At 49.0% G+C, this 25,453-nt stretch overlaps 1 protein-coding gene across 1 annotated transcript in view; it reads left to right on the forward strand.

The window, feature by feature from the left end:
• The first annotated feature begins 928 nt into the window (after positions 1–928).
• The window catches only part of RAB31 (RAB31, member RAS oncogene family), an 81,110-nt gene continuing 56,585 nt past the window's right edge, over positions 929–25,453 (forward strand). Inside the window, exon 1 of the mRNA XM_068993572.1 lies at positions 929–1,050. Coding sequence (XP_068849673.1) covers positions 1,012–1,050 — 39 coding nt within the window. The 5' untranslated portion in view covers positions 929–1,011. The remainder of the gene's footprint in view (positions 1,051–25,453) is intronic.

Raw genomic sequence — 25,453 nt, forward strand, 5'->3', positions numbered from 1 at the left:
ACTGGAGAACTGCAACGTCAGGACAGAGGCCTGAGAGTTTGGTTAGGGGATACAGTTTAAAGAAAGTTGTTTCCAATCTGAAATGCCACACCTAACTCAAGTACCTATGTCCAAAAGGCTGACATTTCTGTAGTGGATGAGGTGCGTGCACCACTGTGGAGACAAGCCCGCAGAACCCCAATCCCAGCTTGGAAGGATGCAAAAGGTCCGCCAAGCCGCCTGTTTCTAGCCGGGGGTCTGAGGCCGGAGGTCTGACCCCAAGCTGCAGCATTGTCTGTGCCCTGCACAGCAGCTTCCCGCCTACAATGCGCTTCCCTTTTCAGACGGGGACCAGCCTGATTTGGGGGTAGGAATAGGCCTTTGCTTCTAGAATCACTTCCGATGACATATGGAAAAGCGAACGTGGGGCGAGACTGGTAAGCGACCTGGGGGTACACTGAAGCCACCTCCCCACCGCACGAGGAACTGCGGGAGAGGCGGGCTGCATGATCAGACCCTCCTTCCGTCCGACTGCCTGTGTCCAGTGAGTTTAGGCTTCAAAGTGCTCCCCGCAGATCCCGGGTGGACAACATCCCCTTTACCGAGGGGGATGCAGTGTCCAGTCGTGGGCCCCCGCCTCCGCGGGCCGCACCGGTCCTCCCTCCACCCCGTGGGCTGCGAGCCGGGGGCTGGGGGTTGGGTAAGCTCTCTGGGGAGCCGGGTCCGAGGCCGGGCTGGCCGGAAGGAGGAGGCCGGGTGCCAGGACGCCAGGGGCACGCGGGCGGGGGCCGGGGGCTGACGCCGACAGGGGCGGTCCTGGGAGCCTGCCGGCGAGGTTCCCCGCACCCCCGGGAGGAGCCGGCGGCGGCCACGTGACCCTCGGCGCGGCCAGAGGCCCAGAAATAGCAGCTGCCGTGGATCCGCCCGCGGGCGGCGCGAGGGGAGGCGGGGACCGCAGGAGCCGGCTGGCGGGGCGCGGAGCGTGGCGGCCCCGGAGGATGCGGAGCCCCTGCCTGGCCCGGCCCCGAGCTCATGATGGCCATCCGAGAGCTCAAAGTGTGTCTTCTCGGGGTGAGTCCTGCGCCCCTAGGGCCGCACGCCCCCCCCTCCCCCCAGCGCCCTCTTAGTCACCCTCCTCCCTGCGCCCTCCTCGTCCCCGCTTCCCCGCGCCCCCTCTTCTTCAACTTCCCCCGCTCTGCCCCCCAACCAGCACCCCCCCACACACGACGTCCGTGCGCCCCCGTGTCCCCTGCGCGCACCCCCCTCGCCGGCCCGCTCCCTGTCCCGACCCCGCCGGGTCCGGTCCGAGCCTCTCGGGTGCTTCCTGGCTCGTCCCCTCGCCGCGCCCGCGTTCCCGGAGCCCTCGTCCTCTCGGGCCGCGTCGGGCCGGGGACCCCTCCGCGGTGACACCATGCCAGGACCCCGCCTCCGTGGGCTTTCTCCTTCGCCTTTAATAATTTCCTTCCGGCGGAAACTTTAAGTTACTCAGCCAAGGCGCGGAATCCTTTTGCCTCCTGGGGGCAATTAGTTTATTTACTTTTTTAAAAAAAACAAAACTCAACCCCGGGTGAAAAAATGCGCGAGGGGACGACCTGGCTGGAACGTAGAGGGAGAACGCACCGTAGAAAACTTTTCGAGCTTCGGATCAGGGCAGGACGACAGAGTCCTCCCCTGTCCCCACTTCCCCTCCCGAAGTGGGTCCTTCTGAGCCCAAAGAAATGTGGAAGAAGCCGGAAACAAAGGCAGACACAAACTCCCCAGTGGTGCTGACCTGCCCCCGGGGAGTGCTCAGGGAATTCAGCTGGCGTTTTGGATCGCTGGCTCCTGGGTACCCACACCACATTCCGGAATTGCTTCTTTGGGAAGAGCTGGTTTTCAGCCCTGGTTTTAGCAGCTTTTGGCACAGACGCCTAGTGTTCAGCCCTTGGCAGTTCTGGTCTCCCAAGAAAACAGTTTCCGAAAAAAGCAGCAAAGGTTGGACCGGCTCTGTTTATATCAAAGCAGTGCTAACTGGTCTGTCAAGAGGGGTGTGCAGAAGCAGATAAAGAAGGAATGGTTCTAGGTTAGGGCCGGATTGCCCCGGACCCTGAGGCTGGGAAAGATCTAGGGCAGGAGGAGAAGGGGGCAACAGAGGATGAGATGGTTGGATGGCATCACTGACTCAATGGATATGAGTTTGAGCAAATTCCAAGAGATGGTGAACACAGGGAAGCCTGGCGTACTGCAGTCCATGGGGTCACAAAGAGTGGGACACGACTGAGGGACTGAACAGCAACAACAAGGGGCTGTCTGGACTCCCTGGAGGCCCTCCTGGAATGTGGGGAGGTCTGGCCTCACTGTCCTTTGCTAAAGTCCCATTTACACTAGGTTGTCTGGTTGGCCTTGGTCTCCTGATTCATCCAGGGGCGTCAGGCAGAGGCCCTCGCTCCTCTGTGCCTGCCCTGGTGTTGGGTCACAGCCTGGATCTGGTGGATGCTGTCCCGGCCTTCCTCTGTTGACCTTTGTCAGAGTTGAGGGGTAGGTGTCACCTACTGGCGGACTCTCTAACATAAGCCAGACACAAATTCCAGGAATCTCGTGTTTTCCTCCTGAGGAGTCATTTCAGCCTCCAGGAAGCGCTTCAAAGACTCAGAAGATCGGGTCCCCAGGAACCAAGAGGCAACTTTGACATGTGTTGTGTGTGTCAGGATTGGCCTTGTGAATAAATAAAGTCAGAAATGATATGCTTGTCCCAGCACATGAATTATGTTCAATTTTTTTGCTTATAGCTAAGTCTGTTTCCTCCTACAATCAGGTAGGAAAAGCCCTAATCCGAAGCAGCAAGCCTGGGTTCTTATGCTGTCCTGCTCACTGGCTGTGCAGTTCTGGAGAAGTATCTTGATCACAGTGTCTGTGAAATGGACGTGATAACATTTTCCCGTTTAAGGCAGAGGACTAGAGCAGACAATCTCCTAAGATACACAGTGCCATTTCTTGCTACCCTGTGACTCCAGGATGATTAGTAGCAAGCCTGGGAGATGAGAAAGCTGGGGGAAGCCCCTGCACTTCTGTTTGCCTTATCTCTAAGGATGGAATGCACTTGTTCAGTGGCTTCCAGGAGGCAATGCCTCTCCTTGTGTGCTGGTCCTTTGCAGAGGCCCAGAGGTAGGAGGCTGGGTTTGAAAGAAAAGAACAGCCCCACAGCAGTTCAGGAAGATAAATCTGAGCAGATGAAGACTTTGAAGTTTCAATCCCATCATACTGTATCTGTGGACTTCTTTTTTTGAGAGGCTCTAGGTTTTATTCTTGTTCAGATCAGAAGCCATTTATTTGAAATCTTGGAAAGGGCCATTGCTCTTATTATCTCACTGAGTAATGTTTCTTAAGTCCCCCGGTTTGGCTGGTACATCCTGTGTGCGTGGCAGCTAGATTCTCAGCTGCTCCTCAAGCAGGGAGATGCTCTGGGTGAGATGGCACTGGTGGTGATGGTGGTTTAGTCACTAAGTCCTGTCTGGCTCTTTTGTGACCCCATGGACTGTAGCCCGCCAGGCTTCTCTGTCCATGGATTTCACAGGCAAGAATACTGGAGTGTGCTGCCATTTCCTCCTTCAGGGGATCTTCCCTACCCAGGGATTGAACCCATGTCTCCTGAATTGCAGACAGATTCTTTTACCGCTGAGCCCCTAGGGAAGCCCTGAGATCGCACTGGGTGTGGCCAAAGCCAATCTAACTGCTGGTTTGCTCTCTTGGCAGATCCACAGTAGAGAGAATCCTGTGGATCCGCCCCTGGAAAAGAAATTCAGTGCCAAGCTCACGGTCCTCTCAGAATTTTAACAGGAGCCCTGGTTCCTCTCTTCTTTGTATGGAGGCCTGTCTTTTGTGGATGAAGTCTTTCGTGTAGTCAACACTCAGCTTCCTATTTTCAGCCACTGCCACACCTTCCTGAAATCTCAAGCCCTTGCAGCCACGCCCGCTGCCAGCATCACTGTCTGTCAGTCCAATTGAGCAGGTGATGGGAGTGGGACCATTAAGCTGCTGCCTTGCTGGCTCACCCAAGAGGCAGAGGGGCAGGTCCTTTAGTGCCCCGTGATTGTCTCTGGCACTCAGCGATCACTGGGCGACCTGTTTCCCACTTAAGGCTGTGGTTGTGCTCAGCTTGGGTGGTGCAGGCGTACCCTCCTCTGAGCTAAAGGTCCCCACGTGGGTGAAGATTCCTGTCCTGAGGGTCACTTGCAGCAGGTGGCAGCGTGGTGTGCCAGGTGGCATGCACCTGTGCCTTTCAGAACCCTGCTGTTAGGCCCTGGGGTTCAGAACCCTGATCTCACTTCTCTTGGTGCGTGCTCCCACATGGAACCACAGCCATCTGTGGAGCATTCCCCGAATGCTTTGTGCTCTTGGAAAAACGAAGGACCAAGAGCGTGGGGTTTATTTAGACTACCTGTTAGAAATTCTTGGCTCTTGTTGTTTCCATGGGAGGACTTGGGCATATTTCTCCCATGCCTTCGTGAGTGCCCTTCCCTGGGATAAGCTGTCTTGGGATCGAGCTGGGCAGCAGACTGTCCAGGTTGGACTCTTAGGACCCATGAATCTCACTCTTGCCAATTAAAGTGCCAGTCTTCCCGCTTTGTGAATCTCAGTTAGTATTATGAAACACGTAGCTAAAAAACAACTCCATTAAAAACAGCAAAGTATGTTTTAAAAAAAAACTAACAAAAACAATATTGAGGCAGCAGCTGTTCCAACCCCAAAAGTGGAAAGCATCCCAGTTTGCGTTTTTAACACACATCACCACGTGGCAAAAAGCAGGAGGAGGGAGAGAGAGAGAGAGAGAAAGAGGAGGGGAAGGAGGGGTAGGGCCAGGGGAGGGGGAGAGGCGTTTCTTTTCTTTTATTATTTCCTCTGGGTGTGCGCGCTTAAAAACTGCTTCCGAATGGAATCCCAAAGAGATTTATATCTGGACTTCAGTTGTCTTGACGACAGTTTAGAGATTTCTGCCACTTCCTCTGCAGCCGTCAGGGGCCTGGTGAGCCCTCTCCTCTGGCCTCTGTTCGAAGAGCAAGCAAGTCCCTGGGTTTCGCTGTGACATCTGGGCGGTGAGGACTTTACCAGAGAGGGCTGAGGGGTCCCTGGGGGCACCAGGACCCATGATGCCTCTCACAAGAAGCAGATCAGCCTGAGCTGTGGACCCTGGCCTGGCTGCCCTGGGTGAGGGTGAGCACCCATTACTGACAGTGTTCTGTTAGGTGATGTGAACGTGTGGGGTCCTCTCGGAAGGAGCGCATGCATAGCATGGGGAGGAGCCGCCATCAGCGTTGTCTAAATCTGAGGTTCTGTTGGTGGTGCTGGTGCTAAGCTGTTCAGTCGTGTCTGACTCTTTGCGACTCCCATGGACTGTAGCCCATGAGGCTCCTCTGTCCATGGAATTCTCTAGGCAAGAATAAATACTGGAGTGGGTTGCCATTCCCTTCTTCAGGGGATCTTCCAGACCAGGGATCAAACCCGGGTCTCCTGCATTACAGGCAGACTCTTTACCGTCTGAGCCACCAGGGAAACCTACACGTTAAGGTACCAGGACGTGAGGAGATTTGAGCTCAGGCGTTAGAAAAGGTCTTCAAGTTCACTTGTGTCCGTCGGGTTAGACTAATGTCTAACTTACTCCACTTCCTTTTGTCTGAGTTTATATAATTTGTCACATGTGTTGGAGATTGGAATAGGCTTTCCTTCCCTCGGGCTTCCCTGGTGGCTTAGAGCGCTGGTTAAGAATCCGTCTGCAGTGCTGGAGACCTGGGTTTGGTCCCTGGGTTGGGAAGATCCCCTGGAGAAAGGAACAGCTACCCACTCCAGTGGGTACTAGGGGTGAGTGAGATGCTGAGCTCACCCGCCCACGCGCCCGGTTCTCCTCAGGGCTCCGGGCCCGGTCTTTTTCCATGAGCACTGACCACCTCCTAACAGACCAGATGATTTATTTTCCCCACTTGAGTGCTAAAGCTGCTGAGAGTCGCGGGTGTCCTCAGGAGTTTGTTGGCAGAAATACAGAAAAGTGGGATTTAACATCAGGGTCCCCTGGAGAGCTTCTCCCCGCAGAACCTCCAGAAGTCTTTTCTGATCGGTTTCCTTGCTCCTGAGGCCCAGCCTTCTCGCAGTTCTCTGAAGGTCACCACTGCGCCTTCTGCTTACTCCAGATCTAACCCAGAATGCAGCCTGGGCCACTTTCAGTCTTCATGGAGGCATCCGGATGACTCGGGCTGGTAGAATCCAGGGGAGGTCACATCCCTCCTGCTTTCTTTCCTTTGAGCAAGATCTAGGGAGCTGGATCCCTTTGTATCAATGGTCTGTGTTTTTCTAGAAGAAACAGACACCTGAGTTTTCCAGAATAACTTCCTTTCTGCTCTCATGGAGTTGCTAGTCTAATGAGGACATGCAGATGAGATGCCTGGTCCTGAAAAGTGCCTCTTCACCAGCCAGCCCTGGAAGGGGAGGAGAAAGAAGGGATGGAGGGGGAGGAGAAGATAAGAGGAAAGAAGTATGAGTGAGGGAGTAAGAGGATGAAGACCTAGGCTTACGCGTGCGCGCGCACTCACACACACACACACACACACTGTCACATAACATTTGCTCTCTGCTGGCAAGAGAAGAGAGCAAAGCCTTTCTTGTTCTCCTCCCTCCCTTTCTTATCAAACAACTGGCCAAGGCATTTACATTTATAGCAAGCTTAATTAAGAAGTCGTTCTTTGTGTGTTTTTGAAGAACATCTCATAGCATCAAAGCTAAATACTTCACAGATCCCTTTCATTTTAGGAGCTAAGATACTTTCTAAACTTTTTCATAACAACCTTCTGAAAAGCTACTTTTTTTTTTTCATTGTCTGAGTTCGTCTTCATTGAATTTTGAATCTAATGATGAGGTTGGGGAGGGATTAGGGGTGAGATGGCAGAGATGGTGTTCTCACCAGGATGATGCCTTCAACCTCGTCTCTTTATAGGACATGAAACTGTACTGCCTTGCCCCGGTCTTGTTGCCTCGGGTGCAATGGAAATCCCGCAGCTGTGAAGACAGCATCCCACCTGACCTCCTGCATCTCACGGCCACCTCCTGGTGGTTCTTCTCTCCCTGTCTTTTATGTTCAGATGGCGCCTTCATTTTATGATCAGCATCCAGCCCTCTGTCCTGCCCCCTGGTTTTCTCTGTGCTTTTCAGCCCCACAGTCTTCCGTTGTGTTTCCTTATTCTGTCCACTTCTCATGGGTGAATCTCAGTCTGTCCTTTAAAGAGACACCAGGGCTGGGCTCTTAGAGGAAAATGCTTCTGACTCTGCTTTCCAACCCTCTGAGCAGGGGGGTGTGCTGAATCCCAGCGAGTGACCTTTTCTTCCACTGCCATTACAGACCAGAAACCCAGCCAGCTCACCCTGTGGGGAGTAACGCAGGCATTTCATGAGGCTTCTTGTTTTAGTTTGTTAAAAGGGATCTATATAAAGTGAATGGGGATTTCACTAATGGAAGAGTGCTGTGGGGATGAACAGAGACCCTTACAGGTGTGTGCGTGTAGGCAGGTATGAGGACTTGCCACAGAGCTGGGGTGCTGAGGGAGGCTCTGTCCCTGGGTTTCCAGCCCAGCAGGGTCCTTGGGCTGGTAGAACTGGAAGGGGGAGGTGAAGTAACAGCACCAAGCGACCCCTGGGATGTCACATGACGTCATGTCACATGACACTCAATTGCCAGGTAAGGGAGTGGAGCTTGTAGGGCCTTAAAAGGGCCTCAGAAGCACAGCCCAGAAAATTTTTTTTTTTTAAAAAGACATCGCTTTAAAAAGATGGAGTGTTATTTCTAGAACTCCATCTCAGGTTAGGTTAATCTTAGTAAGATAACTAGTAGAATCTTTTTTCAATAAGAATGGAAATATTTTTGAAACTCTTGCTAAAGTTATAATTTATGATTTGAACATGTTGCTGCTCTTGATGTGAATTGCATGATTGTGCCTTTTACCCCTGTCAGCCCTGTGCTTCCAATTTGTTAATGATAATTATTGTGTCACAACTAACCACATGCACACCCTTAGTCTTGCTTGTGAGCAGTGTATTTACAGATGCTCTGCTGGTGTCTTCTCTGTATGTCCTTGACTTCTTCGTTATAAAAATTATCCATGGGTAGAAGAAAAACAGTAATCATAAACTTACAAGCACCATAATAATTTGCAGTTGCCCTCAGCCCTGATCACAACAACAGCGACATCAGTAACATTTGAGGAAGATTGAACACAGGCCTGGAATTGAAGCCAAAACTTACTCTGTTCTTTCTCAGGCAGGAAAGTGCTTTGAGAGAGTTGTGTTGAAATACACACATTACCCTGTGTAAACTAGCTAGCTAGTGGGAAGTTGCTGTATAACACAGGGAGCTCAGCCTGGTGCTCTGGGACAACTGAGCGGGGTGGGATGGGGTGGGAGGTAGGAGGGAGGTTCAAGAGGGAGGGGAGCACATGTAAACCTGTGGCTGATTCATGTTGTTGTATGGCAGAAACGAACACAACATGGTACAGCAATTGTCCTCCAATTCAAAATAAATTTAAAAATTTAAAAAAAAGAAAAAAAAAAGGAAAGCACTTCAGAGTGCCTTGGATGAAGAAGGAGGTCTTGAAATTACTCTAGTTTATGAGTATTTCTGTAATCAGGACAGCTGACATGTACCGAGGGTAACTCACATGCCAGACACCGTGATGAGTGTTTTGGCTTTCTGTTGCTTTGTGACAGACCGCCCCAAACTTAGTGCTTAAAACAACAATTTGTTGTTCCTCCTCCCGACTGCTCTGGGGGCTGACTGGGCTCAGATGGGCAGTCCTTGCTCAGATGGTGGCCGGGACTGGGGCCGAAGTTGCAGTCGCTTGGGCTGGGCTGGCTGCCCCCGCTGGGTGACCAGACATCTGTCTTCATGTGGGCTTCCTCACAGTGTGGAGTCTCAGGGCCGTCAGACTGCCTCCACGGTGGCTTGCCATCTCCAGAGAAGGAGTTGTGAACTCAGGTTTTCATACATGACACACAGTGAGTCCAAACAAACTGAAATGTCAGAGTTTGCAGCAGAGAAAGGGGTATTGCAGAACTGAGCAAGGAGAACAAACAGCTCATGCTCAAAAACGTCTGAACTCCTCAATGGTTTGGGGGAAGAGTTTTATAGGAAAATTTGGGTAAGGGCAGGAAGCAGGTTGTGTTCCAGGAATCTTGTGCTCAGCCTGAAGTTAGCATCCTCCACCTGGGTGAGAGGATTTTGAGCATGACCTTGCTAGCATGTGAAATGAGTGATAGTTTGAACATCTGGCAATACTTTGGCCACTTGATGCGAAGAGCCAACTCATTGGAAAAGATCCTGATGCTGGGAAAGACAGAAGGCAAGAGGAGAAGGGGGCGACAGAGGATGAGATGGTTGGATAACATCACCGACTCAGTGGACGTGAGTTTGAGGAAGCTCCAGGAGATGGTGAAGGACATTGAAGCCTGGCGTGGTGTGGTCCATGGGGTCACAAAGAGTCGGACACAACTGAGCAACTGAACAACAACAACAACATGGGTGGAGGCCTTAGTTCCTGCAGAAGAGCTCAGAGATATTTTCTGTGCATCCCTGGAGGAGGACCCAGGACCCTGCCCAAGCTGCACTACTATTTCCTGTGTGCTTTCCCTTTGTTTCTGCATCTCCTCCCTTCCACAATTAGAAACTGCCTGAGTCTGCCCTTTGGAACTCGAGGAAGGTCTAGGAGGCCGAAGCCTTTTTCCTACAAACAAGAAACGGGGGACAAAGAAAGGCTTTTGTGCCCACGTGGGCCCCACAAGGTCCTGCTTGGTTTCTGTTCCATGAGCTTTGGGTGGATGCTAACAGGCTCCTTGCTCATAGGTCACAGAATGTCATTTCTGTCACATTTCACTGATCGGGTCAGACGGCCAGCCCAGAAGCAAAGGGAGGATTAGACTCCATCTCTTTTTCAGTCTGTTGGACTGCATGAGCGTTTCACCCATATCATGCATTAAAGGAAACTGAAGCTCGGGGCCAGGTAACAGCACAAAGACTCCCAGCTGATAATAATAATAATAATAATAAGAGAGCTTTCGAGGATTACAACCAGCTTCGCATGACCCTGGAACCAGTGCATGCAGCCTCTTTGCTGGGCTGAAGACTTTCTCAGTCGCAAATTACTTATTCAGACTGGCATGTGGCACAGTAGAATGGGGTCACAAAAATACAGAAATAAAATAATTCATCAAATTGAACCAGGTTTGAAGTACTTCCCTGGATAAGAAAGTGAAAGTGTTAGTTATTCAGTTGGGTCCGACTCTGGGCGAGCCTATGGAGTGAGTATCCTCCCTGAAAGAAAAGGCAGATACCCTCAGTGTCAGGGCTCTGGCCAGGGTTGGGGAGGTGAGATGACTGGCCTGAATGAGCCGTGAAGACGTGAAGTGGTGTCTGCAGGGAGGCCGGGACACATGCAGGACACACCGTGCTTGCGACAGTGACGCCGGCCCGCCCTGGGTTCCCTCAGCGCCTCGCAGGGGCAAACACCTGCATGCAGAGCTGTTGCCTTCAGCCTTGGGTCAGCCCTGTGTGGCAGCCCCTGCCTGCGTTTTGTGGTGTGAGATGAGCTTTGGTAGGTCCCAGGCATCCCGGACATCACGGCTGTGTGTGCAGAGGGACCTTGGGCTCAGCTTTGTCCGTTGCCCTTTTTCCAGCTCGTGTTCAGGAAGCCCTGGATTCCAGGCCTTTTTTTTCTTCATTCCCTCAGGGGATATGTGTTAAGTGCTATAATTGTTTCAGAAAGTGTTGGTTCGCAAACTGTGATCAACCTGCTGGATGGTGGAGCTGTAGGCATTAGGAGTTTCTAGGGCTGCAATTCAACTGTCTTCACAGCTAGATGGGCCTCCTGCCAGCTGAGCACTGTGGACGCTGGGTCACCCTCAGGTCGGCAGATGTGGCTTGCTCTAGCTTTGTCACGTCCTGGCTCAATTCCCCTGGGAGATCACATAGCTACTGGGGTCCAGATTCCCGCTTTGTAAACTGCTGGCAGTTTGCACAGACAACCCCTCTGACTCGGCCTGGGGTGTCACGTTGAAAAATTCTCTTACCTCTTCTTCCAAAAACCATTTTACACCCTGATAATCTTGAGGCTTAAGAGAGTCTAAGTAGGTTCTTTGCACAAGAGGATCTCTAATTAAGTTTTATTTAATCTGCTTAGCCATGGGATCTGGCAAGGCATAGGTGATAAGTAATAGCTTTTGATTTACTGTGTGATATTGTCATTCTTTTCATGACTTTGACCCAATTTGTAACATACTCTTTAGCTAAAAAAAAAAATTGACATTAACACTGAATAAGTTTAAGGTGCGAGCTCAGTTGCTCTGTCGAGTCCAACCCTTTGCGACCCCGTGGACTGTAGCCCACCAGGCTCCTCTGTCCATGGGATTTTCCAGGCAAGAGTACTGGAGTGGGTTGCCGTTTCCTCTTCCAGGGGATCTTCCTGACCCAGAGATTGAACCCGAGTCTTCTGCATCTCCTGCCTTAGCAGGCAAATTCTTTACCACTGAGTTTAAGGTTAGGTGTGTATACGCTTATGTGTTGTAATATGATTGCTGATGTAGTCATATTTGTCACATTGCATAATTACAGTACAATTTTTGTCTCTATTCATCATACTGTGCCTTAAATCTCAATGGCTTATTCACTACTTGTTACAACTTTGTGCCCTTAACAATAGCAGTCTTACCCCTGCCCCCCTGCTGAAGCCCCATCCCCTGGTTACCACCATTTTACTGTCTGTTTTTTATAGGTTTAACTTTTTCAGATTTAACATATAAGTGGTAGCACCCAGTACTGGTCTTTCTCTGACTTATCTCACATAGCGTCATGTGCTCAGGGTCCATCCATGTGGTCACAGATGAGAGGATGTTTTCCTTCCTCAAGGCTGAATAATACTCTTTCGTCTGTTTGTACTACATCCCTTTTATCCATTCATTCGTTGATGAGCGTTTGGATTGTTTCCATATCTGGGCTCTTGTGAATGATACTGTGGTTAACATGGGGTGCAGATATTTCGTTGAAATCCTGTGTTCATTTCCTTCAGGTATAAGCCCAGACATGGAATTACTAGAGCATATTTTAGATCTATTTTAAATTTTTTGAGGAACCTCAATATTATTTTCCATAGTGTTAGACCAATTTACATTCCCACCACAGAGCACAAGGGTTCCCTTTTTACCACATTTTCACTACAACCTGTTGTCTCTTGTCTTTTTGGTGATGGCCATTCTAACAGGTGTAAGGTGATATCTCATGGCGATGTAACATGTTCTTTATATTTTTGTACTGAAATGTAAGGTTCTTGTGAGAAAGCTCACAGGTCTTATGGTGCACAATGGATTTTTACAAATTAAATGTCCAGATCTAAGAGTAGAATATTCCTGGGAATTCCCTGGAGGCCTAATCGCTAGGATTCTGTGCTTCCATTGCCTGGGACCCAGGTTCAATCCATGATCAGGGGACTAAGGTCTCACAAACTATGCTGCTGCTGCTAAGTCGCTTCAGTCGTGTCCGACTCTGTGCCACCCCATAGATGGCAGCCCACCAGGCTTCCCCATCCCTAAGATTCTTCAGGCAAGAACACTGGAGTGGGTTGCCATTTGAGGCATAGCCAAAAAAAATTAAAAACCAGAATATTCCCAGTAAGTGTTTATGAATGATTTTCTGCACCTTTACCAACACTGAATATCATCAAAACTTTTTATCTTTGCTGATATTATAGATAAAAGATGATCAGTTCAGTGCAGTCATGTCCGACTCTTTGCGAGCCCATGAATTGCAGCACGCCAGGCCTCTCTGTCCATCACCAACTCCCGGAGTTCACTCAGACTCATGTCCATCGAGTCAATGATGCCATCCAGCCATCTCATCCTCTGTCGTCCCCTTTTCCTCCTGCCCCCAATCCCTCCCAGCATCAAAGTCTTGTCCAATGAGTCAACTCTTCGCATGAGGTGGCCAAAGTACTGGAGTTTCAGCTTTAGCATCATTCCTTCCAGAGAAATCCCAGGGCTGATCTCCTTCAGAATGGACTGGTTGGATCTCCTTGCAGTCCACCTGTTCTAATTTGATTTCTTTAATTATGGATGACTCTGAGCATCTTTTTATGTTTATTGACTAGCTATATTTCTTGTTACCTACACATTCACATCATTTACCTAATTTTTATTGGGTTATTTTTCTTTCTGACTTGTGAGAACGCTTTGTACATTAAGAAACCAAACCCTTAGTCATTTGTATTGCACAAGCCTTTCTTCAATTTGTTGCTCTCTAGTTTACTTTTTTTTTACTGAATTAAAAATCATATTAATATTTTAAACTCTATATTTAGTCAAATATGTCAATATTTTCCTTTATGGTTTTGGTGTTTATGTCTTGCTTAGAAAGTGCTTCCATATTCTAATATTGTAAAATTTTAACATTTTAATTTTTCTTTTGTTCATTCATAGTGTCTTAAATTTTTTTAATTAAGGAATTTTTTTTTATCATGTGAAATTTATTTTGGTACAAAGAGTCAGGTTGGGATTCAGATTTTATTTCTTTACTCCAAATGTCTAGATAGTTGTTCTAATGCTGTTTATTGCTTAATTCATCATTATTCACGGGTTTGACATGTTATTTTTTACCATAAATGAAGTCCTCATATGTATTTGGGTCTGTTTATGGACTCTGCATTTGTTCTACTAAAACATGCACTGATTTCTGAATCTATCAGATTCAGGAAAATTTAGAAATCGTGTGAAGGAACCTGCTTTGCGGTACTGAATGGTGCACGGGTCTTGGACATCCAGGGCTGCAAGTACTATCTAGTTGATTGGTTTGCTCATGGAACAAATATTAATATTAATAAGCACAAGCTTTACGAGGTGCTGAGTGTATTGCGAGTTTTGTTCATCTGTGCCAATGTTCATCTTACTGAGAATGATAAGCTGGAACATTGCATATATGGAATTCATTCAGTGGTTAGTGGAAGATGCTTTAATGAGTGAAAAATCTGAGAGGAGCTAAAGGGAAAGAGTGATGTTGTGAGCTGAGCCTTAGCTGGGTGGTACCCATCTCTGAAGTGCGATGGCGTCTGTGTTTGGACCAGTTTTAGAAAAATACGTAGGCGAAATGATGAGTTAACAGTTTCCACCATCTACAGCACTGGGGTATTTTCCATGCTGTGTTTCTTTATTTTTCCCCCTTCAGTATGAGTGGGATTACTTCTGCTGGAGTTAGTCCAAAAAGTGCTGTGTCAGTGGGAAAGTTAGGGACACATTGAGCTTAATGTGTAACACAGTCCGCTTAAGATGATCCTGGGTCCTGGATCCTTCATCTCCCACGAATAGAGCAGGGCTGGAGTCCTTGTGACCGGCTGAAGCTTTCTGATACCTGTGGTGATAGACTGTAGGGCATACTCTCCGGTCAGTGAAGCAATGACCCTGCATCACAGTGGGTCCAGCCCTGCTTGTTGCCAGGAGGGGCAGAGGCTCCTTTCAGAAGGACACTTTTCAGTGTCAAGTGTGAATCCAGAGGCACAGGTTCTTCTTCTTTCTAGAAGTCTGATTCCTCCTCTCTGCCAGGAGTCCCAACCTGAACCCAAAGTGTCATCCCATTCTCCTGGGCTCCCATCCCTTCCAGGAGTCGCCCAAGATGGGACCATGGGCTGCCACCTGCCTCCCATCTGGCAACCTCTGCTCCTGCTCTGGGGGCGGATCCACATGTCCTGGGTGCTGTGTCCCAGCCTCTCTGCTGCCGTCCCCTCCTCTGTCGTTAGACTCATCTTCCCTCCCATTCGCCCTCATACGTGAATCCATGCACATGACTGGTGAAATCTCATGGGTGTGAAATGGTCTCATTGCCCTCTGATGGACAGAACTCCTTTTGACTGGAATGGTAACACTTCTGTTGCCCGTAATCCTCATATATCACGGGATGGAAGACTTCCTTGGGTTAGTTTCCAGGTCACATGTAGGAGGGCAGGATTCTCAGAGCCCCTGCAAAGTGTCCAAGGAAAGAGCTGCTTCTACCTGAGAACTAAACTGAGTTTCATCTGGAGTTGGGTGTGGCTCCCAGTCTGAGTTGTAGAAGCCACAGAATTAGCCGGAATGAATGTGGTCGGTGTTTGTGTGTTATTTTAGGAAATTCCTTAGAGTCTTAATTTCGGAGGGAAGCAGATCCTGGCTCTGAATAGACTCAAGGAGGCTGAGTACCTCTTGGGCAGCGTGGCTAGTGACCTAGTTTGAACAGCCTGAGGTCTGCGCCCCAGACCTGGCCTGGGAGCCAGGCGACAGTGGGGAGCTGTGCCCGCAGACTCGTGGTTGGCCTGGGGTTGAAGCGTGATTTCGGCTGTGACCACGGCTCTCCAGTTTCCTGAGAATCCCGTGAGTAACCCATGTGGCTCACCGCGTCCTGCAGTGATGCTTTTCTGGTTCTGAGGTCTTAACAGAGCTCACGCCTCACGGTGCCAGGTGATGGAACGGTGGTCTCACATCAGTAGCATGTGCTGGGCGTCTTGTGTGTGATCTTACTCTCACAAAATCTGTTTCTTCTTTTGAAAAGGGGCACTTTTCCTCACTCTTTGCCATCTCGATGTAGAGAGTAAACAGCATCTTCTTTGCCATTAAGATGTTTAACTTTGAGTCTGGACTTTGGATCTTGAACCCAGAGCTGAAGCTGTGGAAGCTGGCTCCCCATTGTCCCTGTCAGGTCCGCAGGGGGACCGAGCCGGCCCGGGGCCTCCCCATAGGTGGTGCCCTGTGATGCTGGAGGCAGCGGAGCCCTTCCTGTGACAGAGAGGGAATTCCTGCTAGTTCATTCATAGTCAGAGCTGAAATTTGTTCATTTATAAATTTCTTGACAACTCAGAATAAGAAAATAGTGGCATTCAACTGACTGTGTTAACATGATATTGCGTGCCCAAAGGCAATTCGGCAAATGTTAACAATTAATTAGGCTTACCGAAGGCAAAAGAAGTCTCCAGTGGGTCATGCTTTCAGTTTCTAAAAAGCCTTCAGACTCCAGTGGTGATAAATTTGTTTGAAATGTTGTATAATCTGTGTTAGAATACACAAATGTATATTAAAAGCAGAGTACTGTTTTATGTGAATTTCCAAGCTTTCCCCTAAGACTAAAAGGTAGTGCTTTGAAATATTGGATGAGAAGAACCAGAGGTCATTATTTTTGTTTTTAAATCTGTGTGGTCTTCACTTTACTCTTTCAAGTGTCTATTAAAATGTGTCACCTATTTGCACTTACGAATGTTTTATATGCCAGTTGTAAAAATGGATCAATGGATTTATGTGTCTAGCAGAAGATCAGTTAATTGGTTTTGAATGGTATGCCAAGGTGACACAGTCAGTTTTATGATTTCCATAGATGATGGATTTTGCTCCTGTGACAAGGTCAAGCACATAAAAATTCCAATCAAATGCCATAAAAAGCACAGTTCCGTATGCCAGTCTGATTCTGTAGGCATCTTTTTGTGGCAGGGTTGGCAATTCCATCTGTCCCAGCTGAAAGTCAGCCTCAGTCCTGTCTCTGTAGCAGGTGATCACACACACAGCTTCCTGATACACATAATATAGTGAAAATACATGGATAATATGGATTTACATTATAGGTTATTTAAATCTGAAAGCGTACTTATTTCGATTGCAGTCGAGGCTGAGTGGGAGGCGGAGTATAGCTGCCATAATTCAGGAGGGCAAGGGCGATGTTGGTCTCTCTTGGTGATAGTCTGTTTTCTCTCTCCTGGTTGGTATCCCCGGGGGAGCAGGTAAATACTGCTGTTAATTACAGCAGTGCCATTCCTAATGGGCAGGTGTCTGTCGTCCTTGACTGCAGCTCTTGATCAAAAATGGAGTAGCCAACGCAAATAGCTTGTGTTTATTATTCTGGTCATGGACGACAGCAGGTGCCACAGCAGATCAATCTCAGATTGGTAATAGGTCATTGAGAAGGCAGAAAATGGCAGGCTAGGGTAAATTGACCCGTAGCTGTCATATAATCTCAGGGAACGACGGTTGGTTGATTATGTGTGCTGCAGCTGAAATATGTAGCTTAAGGCATCTAAGTCAGGGTCAGGGGATTCCAGCAGATACCCCACCCCCTTCTGCTTCTTTCAAGGGCCCCTGTTACTGAATGGTCTTAAAAAGAGTTTTGTCTGCCCTAATGGTAACCAACAAGACAGGATTGCCAACAACTTGGTCTTGGCAGGTAGCCAGCGTGTAAAGGATGCTCGGTGCCATGGCACCCCTGCTGGGCTTTATGCTGAAGAAGGGCCAGAGCTGCCCTGTGGGGCAGAGAGCGCAACCCAGGTCAGATGATTTCCTGCCAGCCCCGGGTGGTGGGAAACTGAGTCTGGGGAGACAGAGCATCTGCCCAATAGCTAAATGTGGGCAAGTGGCATTTTCCAAAGAAGGGCGTAGTCTAGAAAAAAATATGGGTTTAAAGAAGTGGTGTACTGTCATCCTTGTATATAGATATATAAGTAAAGCTTATCAATTTAGATTTGGAAATTGTAAGATTTCAGACACAGGGCCAGAATGAATCTACCTTATAAATGAATGAGGAATAAGCAGATGATGAGGTCCAACAAGCTCTAAGGATAATTCTCAGCTTGTTTAGAGGGATGTGTGGGTTTTTAGATTTTCTAGATGCACTGTGTTGATGAGGATACAGGCTGAGATCCCAAAGTAAGTCCAGGGACTTAGGAGAGAAATCATCTCTTTCTTCTTGGTCAGCTCTGGTAGCTGATTCAGGACTTCTTTGATGGATTTGGGGGTCAATTTATTGCCTCTGCTTCTATCCCATTTGCTGGAACCTAGTCTCCTGACCACCTCGACAGCAGGGGTGACCTGCTAAATCTCAGGGCTCTCTTTCTAATGGATGAACAGCAGCAATGATCCTCTCCCATATGCCCTTTCCATGTCCTAACAAGGTCACTGCCGGCATATGAAATTTGAAGACAGCGGGTTTATTACTTGACCGGATCTTTGACATGAGCCATTTCTCAGACTCTGGATTCTAAGGAGAGGGAACCAAGCGTTAAGCTGGTTTGTGGAGCCTCCTAGACTTAGATCCCTCGCTTGTATAATGTTGGTAACAGTGTCTGTCCCAGCGAGTAAAAGTTACGCAGCACAGGTACCATGAGACCATGGGGGCCCCTGCCTGTCATGTGATAACTTCTCAATAGAAGGAAGTTTCTTCCCCTCCAGGAGGACTGGTAAAGGTCATCTACTTCCCCGATGCTTCTGGAAAAACAAGTCGATTTGCTCAAAAGTTACCTTAGTTTGCCTTATTGCACCAGGATTACACCACATTACTGTAAGTGTTTTTACTTCTCCAAATGCAAATTTTAAAATTCTGTGATGAGCTAACATTCACCCAGAGGCAACTCATACCATCCAGACACATCTTCTGGCCCCATCGCACCAGGGCTAGAAAGAAGGGACAATAGAGCAGGTGTCTGGGGCATGAGGCATGCTCCGTGAGCTACCGTTCCCAAGGCAGAGTGGATATTCTCCACCTGGCCTGTAGCCTGGGTCCCTGGCTCTCGAGCCCAGACCCTGTCAGGTGAACTGCTGGTCCCGGGCAGACCCCTGGCAGGTGCTGCTTTTGGGCAGGTGTGATTCCTGCTGGGGAATCTTGTGCTGGAAATGTGAGATGGCCAGTGGCACCCTGGGACATGGTAGCTCAGATTGGGCGGGACATCACTAAGTGATGGATCACGGGGACTAAAGTCCTGAGGTTGGAATTGATGAGGCTTTAGTGGGAGGACCCGCTGTTTGGGAAGCCATGTTCTTTCCCATCACTGCCCCTCCCTAGCTGGGGTCCCATGTGTGGGCTCCCAAAGCAGCTCCCCTAGTGCTTTGCTGGCTTCCCTGGGCTGTGCGAGGGGGTGTTGAGGAGCACGGACTTTAGGCGTGGGATTCAGTAGTTGTAGCTTCTGGGCTCTAGACCACAGGCTCAGTAGTTGTGGTGCAGGGCTTAGTTGCTCCACTGTTTGTGGGATCTTCCCAAATCAAGAATGGAACCCATGTCTCCCATGTTGGCAGGTGGATTCTTTACCACTGAGCCACCAGGGAAGCCCCTGAATTGTTCACTTTAAAATGATTCATTTTGTGTTATGAAAACTGCACCGCAACAAAAACTACAAGTGTAGACTACTTCCACATGTGATATGGTTTAAACGTGAGTTGTTAGGAGGCAGAGGGTTTAGGTCCCAATGGTAACATTTTGCCATCAGAGACACATGACACATAGGACGTCAGCGATGAAGCTGGCTTCCAGTAAGGTTCCTATAATTCCACCTTTGTTTTGCTAACTCTGATTAGCGCAATCACAATGAAGCACATCTCATAGAGGCCAGAATCTGTAACTTGGGTGATGGCCGTTTAAAATTTGGATAATACAAAGGACTGTGGGGAGAACATGTTAGTGGAAAAAGTTACGTTTATACAGAGAAGCTTAAAGAAGGAATCAGAATGTGCATGCTGATTCCTCTACTTAAGATCACATCTGTTCCTACTTAAAAATAGATCCAAGGAATCCTTTGTGTAGAATTACAAAGTTCAAAGGCTACAAAAAGGTACAGCCTTCCCAATCTTTGTTGTTCAGTCGCTCAGTCTTGTCTGACTCTCTGCGACCTCATGGACTACAGCACACCAGGCTTCCCTGTCCTTCTCTATCTCTTGGAATTTGCTTCCAGTCTTGGATGGCTACTGTTAATGTATCTGTGTGATTTTTTTTTTTTTAAGGATGTGTTTCAGGCTTGTGCTCACACACCCAGATATTTTTTTTAAATAAAGAAGTCGTTACAGATCTGTAAATGGATTTTTTCAATCTATAGATCTTTGAACGCTTTTCATACATAGCAGCTCCTGCAGGTAGACTTCATTCTTTTGAATGGCTGCATAATCACCACGATGACAGTTAGCCAGCACTGTTCTCAGTGCTGTGGATGTATTATCTTGTTTAATCTTTACCACAGTCCTACTTGGCGGGCCCTGCTACTGCTCCTGTTTCAGAGGAAGGAACAGAAGCACAGAGAACTAGTAAGAAAATTAACTCTCGTGTGTCAGACCCCAAACACATACTCTGACCACCCCCAAATTCTGCTCCCCTGCACAGTTAATTTGTGGGTGGGCTGGGGGCTATCATGAGTTCCGGTTTCTCTGCAGGCCACCTCCTGACTGTTATTTTCCATTCTTCCTTTGTCACCTAGCATCTCCTAGGATGTACGCTCCACATGTCTCACATTCTGGGTTGTGATCTCTTGGGGTCTGTTTCCTTGGAGTTCTCTTCATGTTTTCCTCCAGTTAAAAGAGACAGGGAACAACTTAGAAAATTATGATTAAGGTTTACAAAGTTATTCCCGAATAGCTATCAGATTTGGATCTTTTAGCCCAGAAAAGAGAGCATGCACAATTTCTTTTGCACACAGGAAGAAATATCAGAGACTCCTCTCCTGTAGGGGAGGCAAGTCCTGGGTGTCCCCCTGGGATGCCGTCTGGTTAAGAACCACTCTGAGATTTTCTGGGTGTCCCTGTCTGCCCTGCCATTTAGTGAGTGGACTCCAGGGTATACAGCAGGGCTGAGGAAGCCCCCACTCCAGGTGCTAGGGCCCTTGCTGTTTATTTCTTCCTTTTCTTGGCACTGGGTCATTGTCTCCCATGCTGAGCTCCAGATTGAACAGTAGCTGGTAACCCAGCCCATGGGGTCAGGGGGTAGGATGCTGGTACTTGGTGACTTCATGGCATTATCAGATGTGGGATGTTGCAGCGAATAGATGTACACTGGGCACTGGTGTTTCACCTTTTTTAGAGAAGCTAATAGGCACCTGGGACTTCCCAGGTGGCGCCGTGGTCATGAATCTGCCTGCCAGTGCAGAAGACTCAGGAGATGTGGTTTGATCCCTGGGTCGGGAACATCCCCTGGAGGAGGGCATGGAAACTCACTCCAGTATTCTTGCCTGGAGAATCCCATGGACAGAGGAGCCTGGCGAGCTACAGTCCATGGGGTCACAAAGAGTTGGCCATGACTGAGCAACTGAGCATGCAGGGAAACGGACAGTGCAGTGATGCTGGCCAGCCCTGTGGCTACTGTTTTGAGGAAGCATGAACATCGAGCTGGTTTGGATCTAGAGTCCAGATCAAACGTCATAGAAAACTCAAGTTCCAAAATGTTTTCCTTCAGTCAGCAGAACGGCAGAATGCTGCCGCTGTCTACTTGTCCTGGCTGACTCCATGTTCCTGGTCGCCAGATACAGTTTGCCGTTTAGATCCATTTAGCAGAGAAGGATTCTGTCTTGTGAAAACATAGGCTTGATGTGCGACGGCACTTGGGAAGCTCAGTTAAATATTCTAATCCTTTCCTGGGATAGAGGCAGGCACACAAACAGGATCGTGTCACAGATTTACCCATGTGTGTCTATACACGTCAGACCTTGGGCAAGTCTCTTTTGTGCTAGATTGGGTAAGGCACCAGATTCGTGGGTAGGAAAGCAAAGTTTGAACTGAGCTGCTTGGGTCATGTGGTTAGGTCACGGTGGAACAGAAGTTTGTGCTCTCATGTCAGAGAAGGTCTTTAGTCCCATCCTGACCCCTCAAGCTGTCCAAACCACCGAGTGAAGAAACACACTTCCTTTGGTTCATCTGACCAAATTATTATCTAGCAACTTCTGGCCTGGTTGCCTCAATCAAACTGCAATCTTCCTGCCTGCTTGAGAGAGAGTCCGGTGGGGGAGGCGGGGGCAGTGTGGATGGGTCCCCAGAAGCAGAGCCTGAGTGGACAGAAGGGTCCAGGTTGAAACCTGAATGGTGAGCTCACCCCTGGAACAAGTCATCGTCTTTCCCAGATTATTGCTTTTTCTTTCTTGCTTTATTTTTTAATAAAGTCAATCAGTTGTGTTTTTGTAAAGCGAGAATATAGAAATGGACATTCTTGTCCTGTCACTTGGATTCTGAGTGCACGTGTAGCAATGCCTTTAAGCCATGACTGTGACCTGAGATGCAGATGAAATACGCCCGAGGTTCGTGAGTGGCCAAGGGGGTGCTCCGACTGGAGGCAGCCAGACTTTACTGCTGGCCAGGCCCAGACATCAGGTGACATTTTCTAGCCTCCTGTTTGATGAGAGAGCAGCACATGACGTTATGATTTGGTTGTCACTGCCTGCCAAAAACAGTAAGTGTGATGATGTGATGGCCTAGTCCAGGGGCGGGAGGAGTGGGCCTGGAGGTGGTGGGAAGTGACCGGCGTCAGCAGTAAAATCCTTACAGATGCTTCCTCCTGGGGGTCCAGCTTTGGAAGGGCAGCCTTTGGCTGTGCTTCCCGTGGCCGGCAGGGGACGTTCCAGTGTGCCCTGTGCTAAGTCACTTCAGTCACATCTGATTCTGTGACCCCATGGACTATAGCCCGCCAGACTCCTCTGTCCATGGGATTTCCCAGGCAAGAATACTGGAGTGGATTGCCATTCCCTTCTCCAGGAGATCTTCCCAAGAAAGGATTGAACCTGAGTTTCTTGGGTCTCCTGCATTGTCAGGGAGGAACTTTTTCACCCGTAGCCTCCTGCTGGTTCCTGTGGCCGTCGGGGGTGTTCCACGTGCCCTGAGACCCAGTTAAAAAAGAAGAACGATACTGAGTGTCCCACAGAACCCAGAGCAGGAATGTCGCTGGGCCTCCGGAAGGTATCAGAACCGTCTTTGGGCCACTTGGCTTAACTTCTCTCCGCACAGCTTCCCAGCCCACAGAGTTGAAAGGTGGCTGCCTCCAGCCTCCCATCCACACGGTGTGGTTCTAGCCTCTGGGGGCTTCGTCCCTGTGTTTCCCAGTCTCTGTATGTCAAGGAGGTGGGAGTGCACACTGAGATCGAGTCCTTCCCCCCAGTGCTGGACTGTACTGATTGTAAATCTGTCTGTGACACCGACGAGGCTATTTGGTTGAACAAAGACGTGAAATCTGGGAGCTGGGGCAGTTGCTGCTTACGCCAGCCTTGGCATCCAGGGATTTCTGTATCTGGTGACATAGTATTGAGAAGATCCTAGTAGATCATTCTTTTAAAAATTTCTACTCCTGGTTATGTCCTACAGGCTAATATCTTAATACAGTTGTGCATGTGTGCAGTTTGTAAATAGATACACACCTGTCAGAGGATCCACACTTTGTTTACTGAATTCAGGGATGTGCAGTCAGAGCAGCCTGAGACTCATCCTTTATAGGGTGTTCACAGTGCACGGAAGGTGTTGACCCCCAGCGTCTCTGGGAATATTCTCTTCTGGAAATATTCAGTGATTCGTACAAGGGACACAGTTCCTATCTTGGGAAGCATAAACTACGTATTTTCTTTCTTGACCCTAAAATAAACTTCTTAAAGAGTTGTATGGCCACAAATCTTGATTTATCCACAAGGACGACTTCACATTATTGGTACATAAAGTTCAAATACGTTGATCCCTTTCTATCAGCGTGAAGAGGTGGGGATTCTCCTGGTAGCTGTGATGCAGGCAGCCTTGTATTTCCTGGTCAGATTTCTTAAACTGAGTGTGCTGGTTTAGCATTTATTCCCAAAGAACACAGATGGAAAGTGAGGGGGCAGTATTAAATAATCTCCCTCCCAGTTGGAAATTCACTGCTGCCTTTCCTGTGTGTTTTGTAAAGTCTCTGAAACGCTCACAGACGTGCTGGATGACCGAGGGACAGAGCCGTGAGAAAGTCAAGCTGGCGTGATGGTTATGGGAACGGCACTCTGCAGGCTCAGACCCCACCTTCTGATGCCTAGCCCCTGCAAATACATCTCCTCCCTTCTGTGACCTCCCCTCCTGAATCTGGCATGGCCATCAAGTCTGGGCGGAGTCCAGTTGACCCTCAGACGTATAGGATGATTCCTCACCTATCATGGGTCAAAGACTATCACTGTTAATGGGGAACAGTGGCAGTCAGGAAGGTAGGCGAGTTGTGAGCAGAGGCTGGCGTCTCGGCTCATCGGTACCTCACAGGTATGTGGACTGTTAGCTTCTGGCCAACGAGGGAGCACGTGTCTGTGCTGCAGTCTAGTGTCGTGACTAAGGATCACAGCAGCTAACTTTCTGCATCACGTAGGAGCTTGGCTTGGGGTCTGCAAAGTGTTGAGTGTTAACTCAGGCCAGCGAGTGGTCTGAGGACAGCAGCTGTCAGGCTTGTCAGGGTCGAGATATAGGAAGGATTCCATCTGCCTGCCCTGCAGCGCTGAGTATGAGCGCCTGCTGAGGCTCTTTGTAGAGTCTCAGCTCTGACATGACAGACTGGCCACCATCATCTGTGAAAAACACCTGGCATATAGTAGATGATCAGTAAAAATGCAGATGTGTGCAGTCTCCTAAACCCCTGTTTCCTGGTTTGGTTTCCTTCCAGTCCTCTTAAAGTGCACCCCCCCTCCCCCACCCCCGTGCTGGGTCTTCTTGGTTCCACTGCCCTCGGGACAAAGCCCAGGCTCCAGGGGCTGGAGGGGAGGAGGGCCATGCCTCCTTACCCAAGTCCGAGAGCCCTTGAGGTCCACGGCTGCGCTTCCCACTTGAAGGACAAATTCATGGTGTGGCGGTACCAGCTGATCCTAAGGACAGCAGAGCACCTTGGATGGTCACCGAGAGCTGTGGCTCCAATGCTTCTGTTTCTAGGAGCCCCAGGCTGGTGCCGGGCAACCTGGTGAGAAAGGGGGACCAAGTCTCAATGTTCTAAAACCTAACATGGGGGCTGACATCTGTCACTTTCACCGTTTTTCTACTTTTTAAGAGCAAGTTGTTAGGTCTAGACCACATGTCTGTGCTAAGTCGGTTCAGTTGTGTCTGACTCTTTGCAACCTCATGGACTGTAACCCACCAGGCTCCTCTGTCCATGGGATTCTCCAGGCAAGAATACTGAAGTGGGTTGCCATGCCCTCCTCCAGGGAATCTTCCTGACCCGGGGATCAAACAGGAGTCTCTTACGACTCCTGTAATGGCAGGTAGGGTCTTTACTGCTGTGCTACCTGGGAAACTCCCTAGCCTACACACAGGGGACCAAATACCAGGTGTCAGGAGTCACTGGGACCCACATTAAAAGCTGCAGTTATGATCATTCTGTGTCCTTATTTGCTAGACCTGGAACTTGGGAGGAATGAATATTGGGTGTTTCGTAAGAACATTATAGAACAATAAAATCCCGCGTCGGTACAGGGAGCCTGTGCAGGCCAGTGGGTTCCCTGCTGGGAACAGGGGGCTCGTGTCTCTGCCATTTGTCTGGAGAACCTGGCTTGTCCGGAGAACCTGGCTTGCCCAGTCGCCACCCCACACATGCGCTGCTTGAGCAGAAAGAAAGGTGACAGAAGAGGCGGTGGTTCCTCCGGCAGGAAGTGAGATTAAGTAAAACACAGGATTAGAAAAATTTTTAAACAGTTAAGGTCACACTTTGTAAGACACAGACACACGGAAATGTCTGCTTGGCTGTACA

This window comes from Capricornis sumatraensis, chromosome 21 (genome assembly GCF_032405125.1).
Source record: "Capricornis sumatraensis isolate serow.1 chromosome 21, serow.2, whole genome shotgun sequence".
Taxonomy (NCBI): Eukaryota; Metazoa; Chordata; class Mammalia; order Artiodactyla; family Bovidae; genus Capricornis; species Capricornis sumatraensis.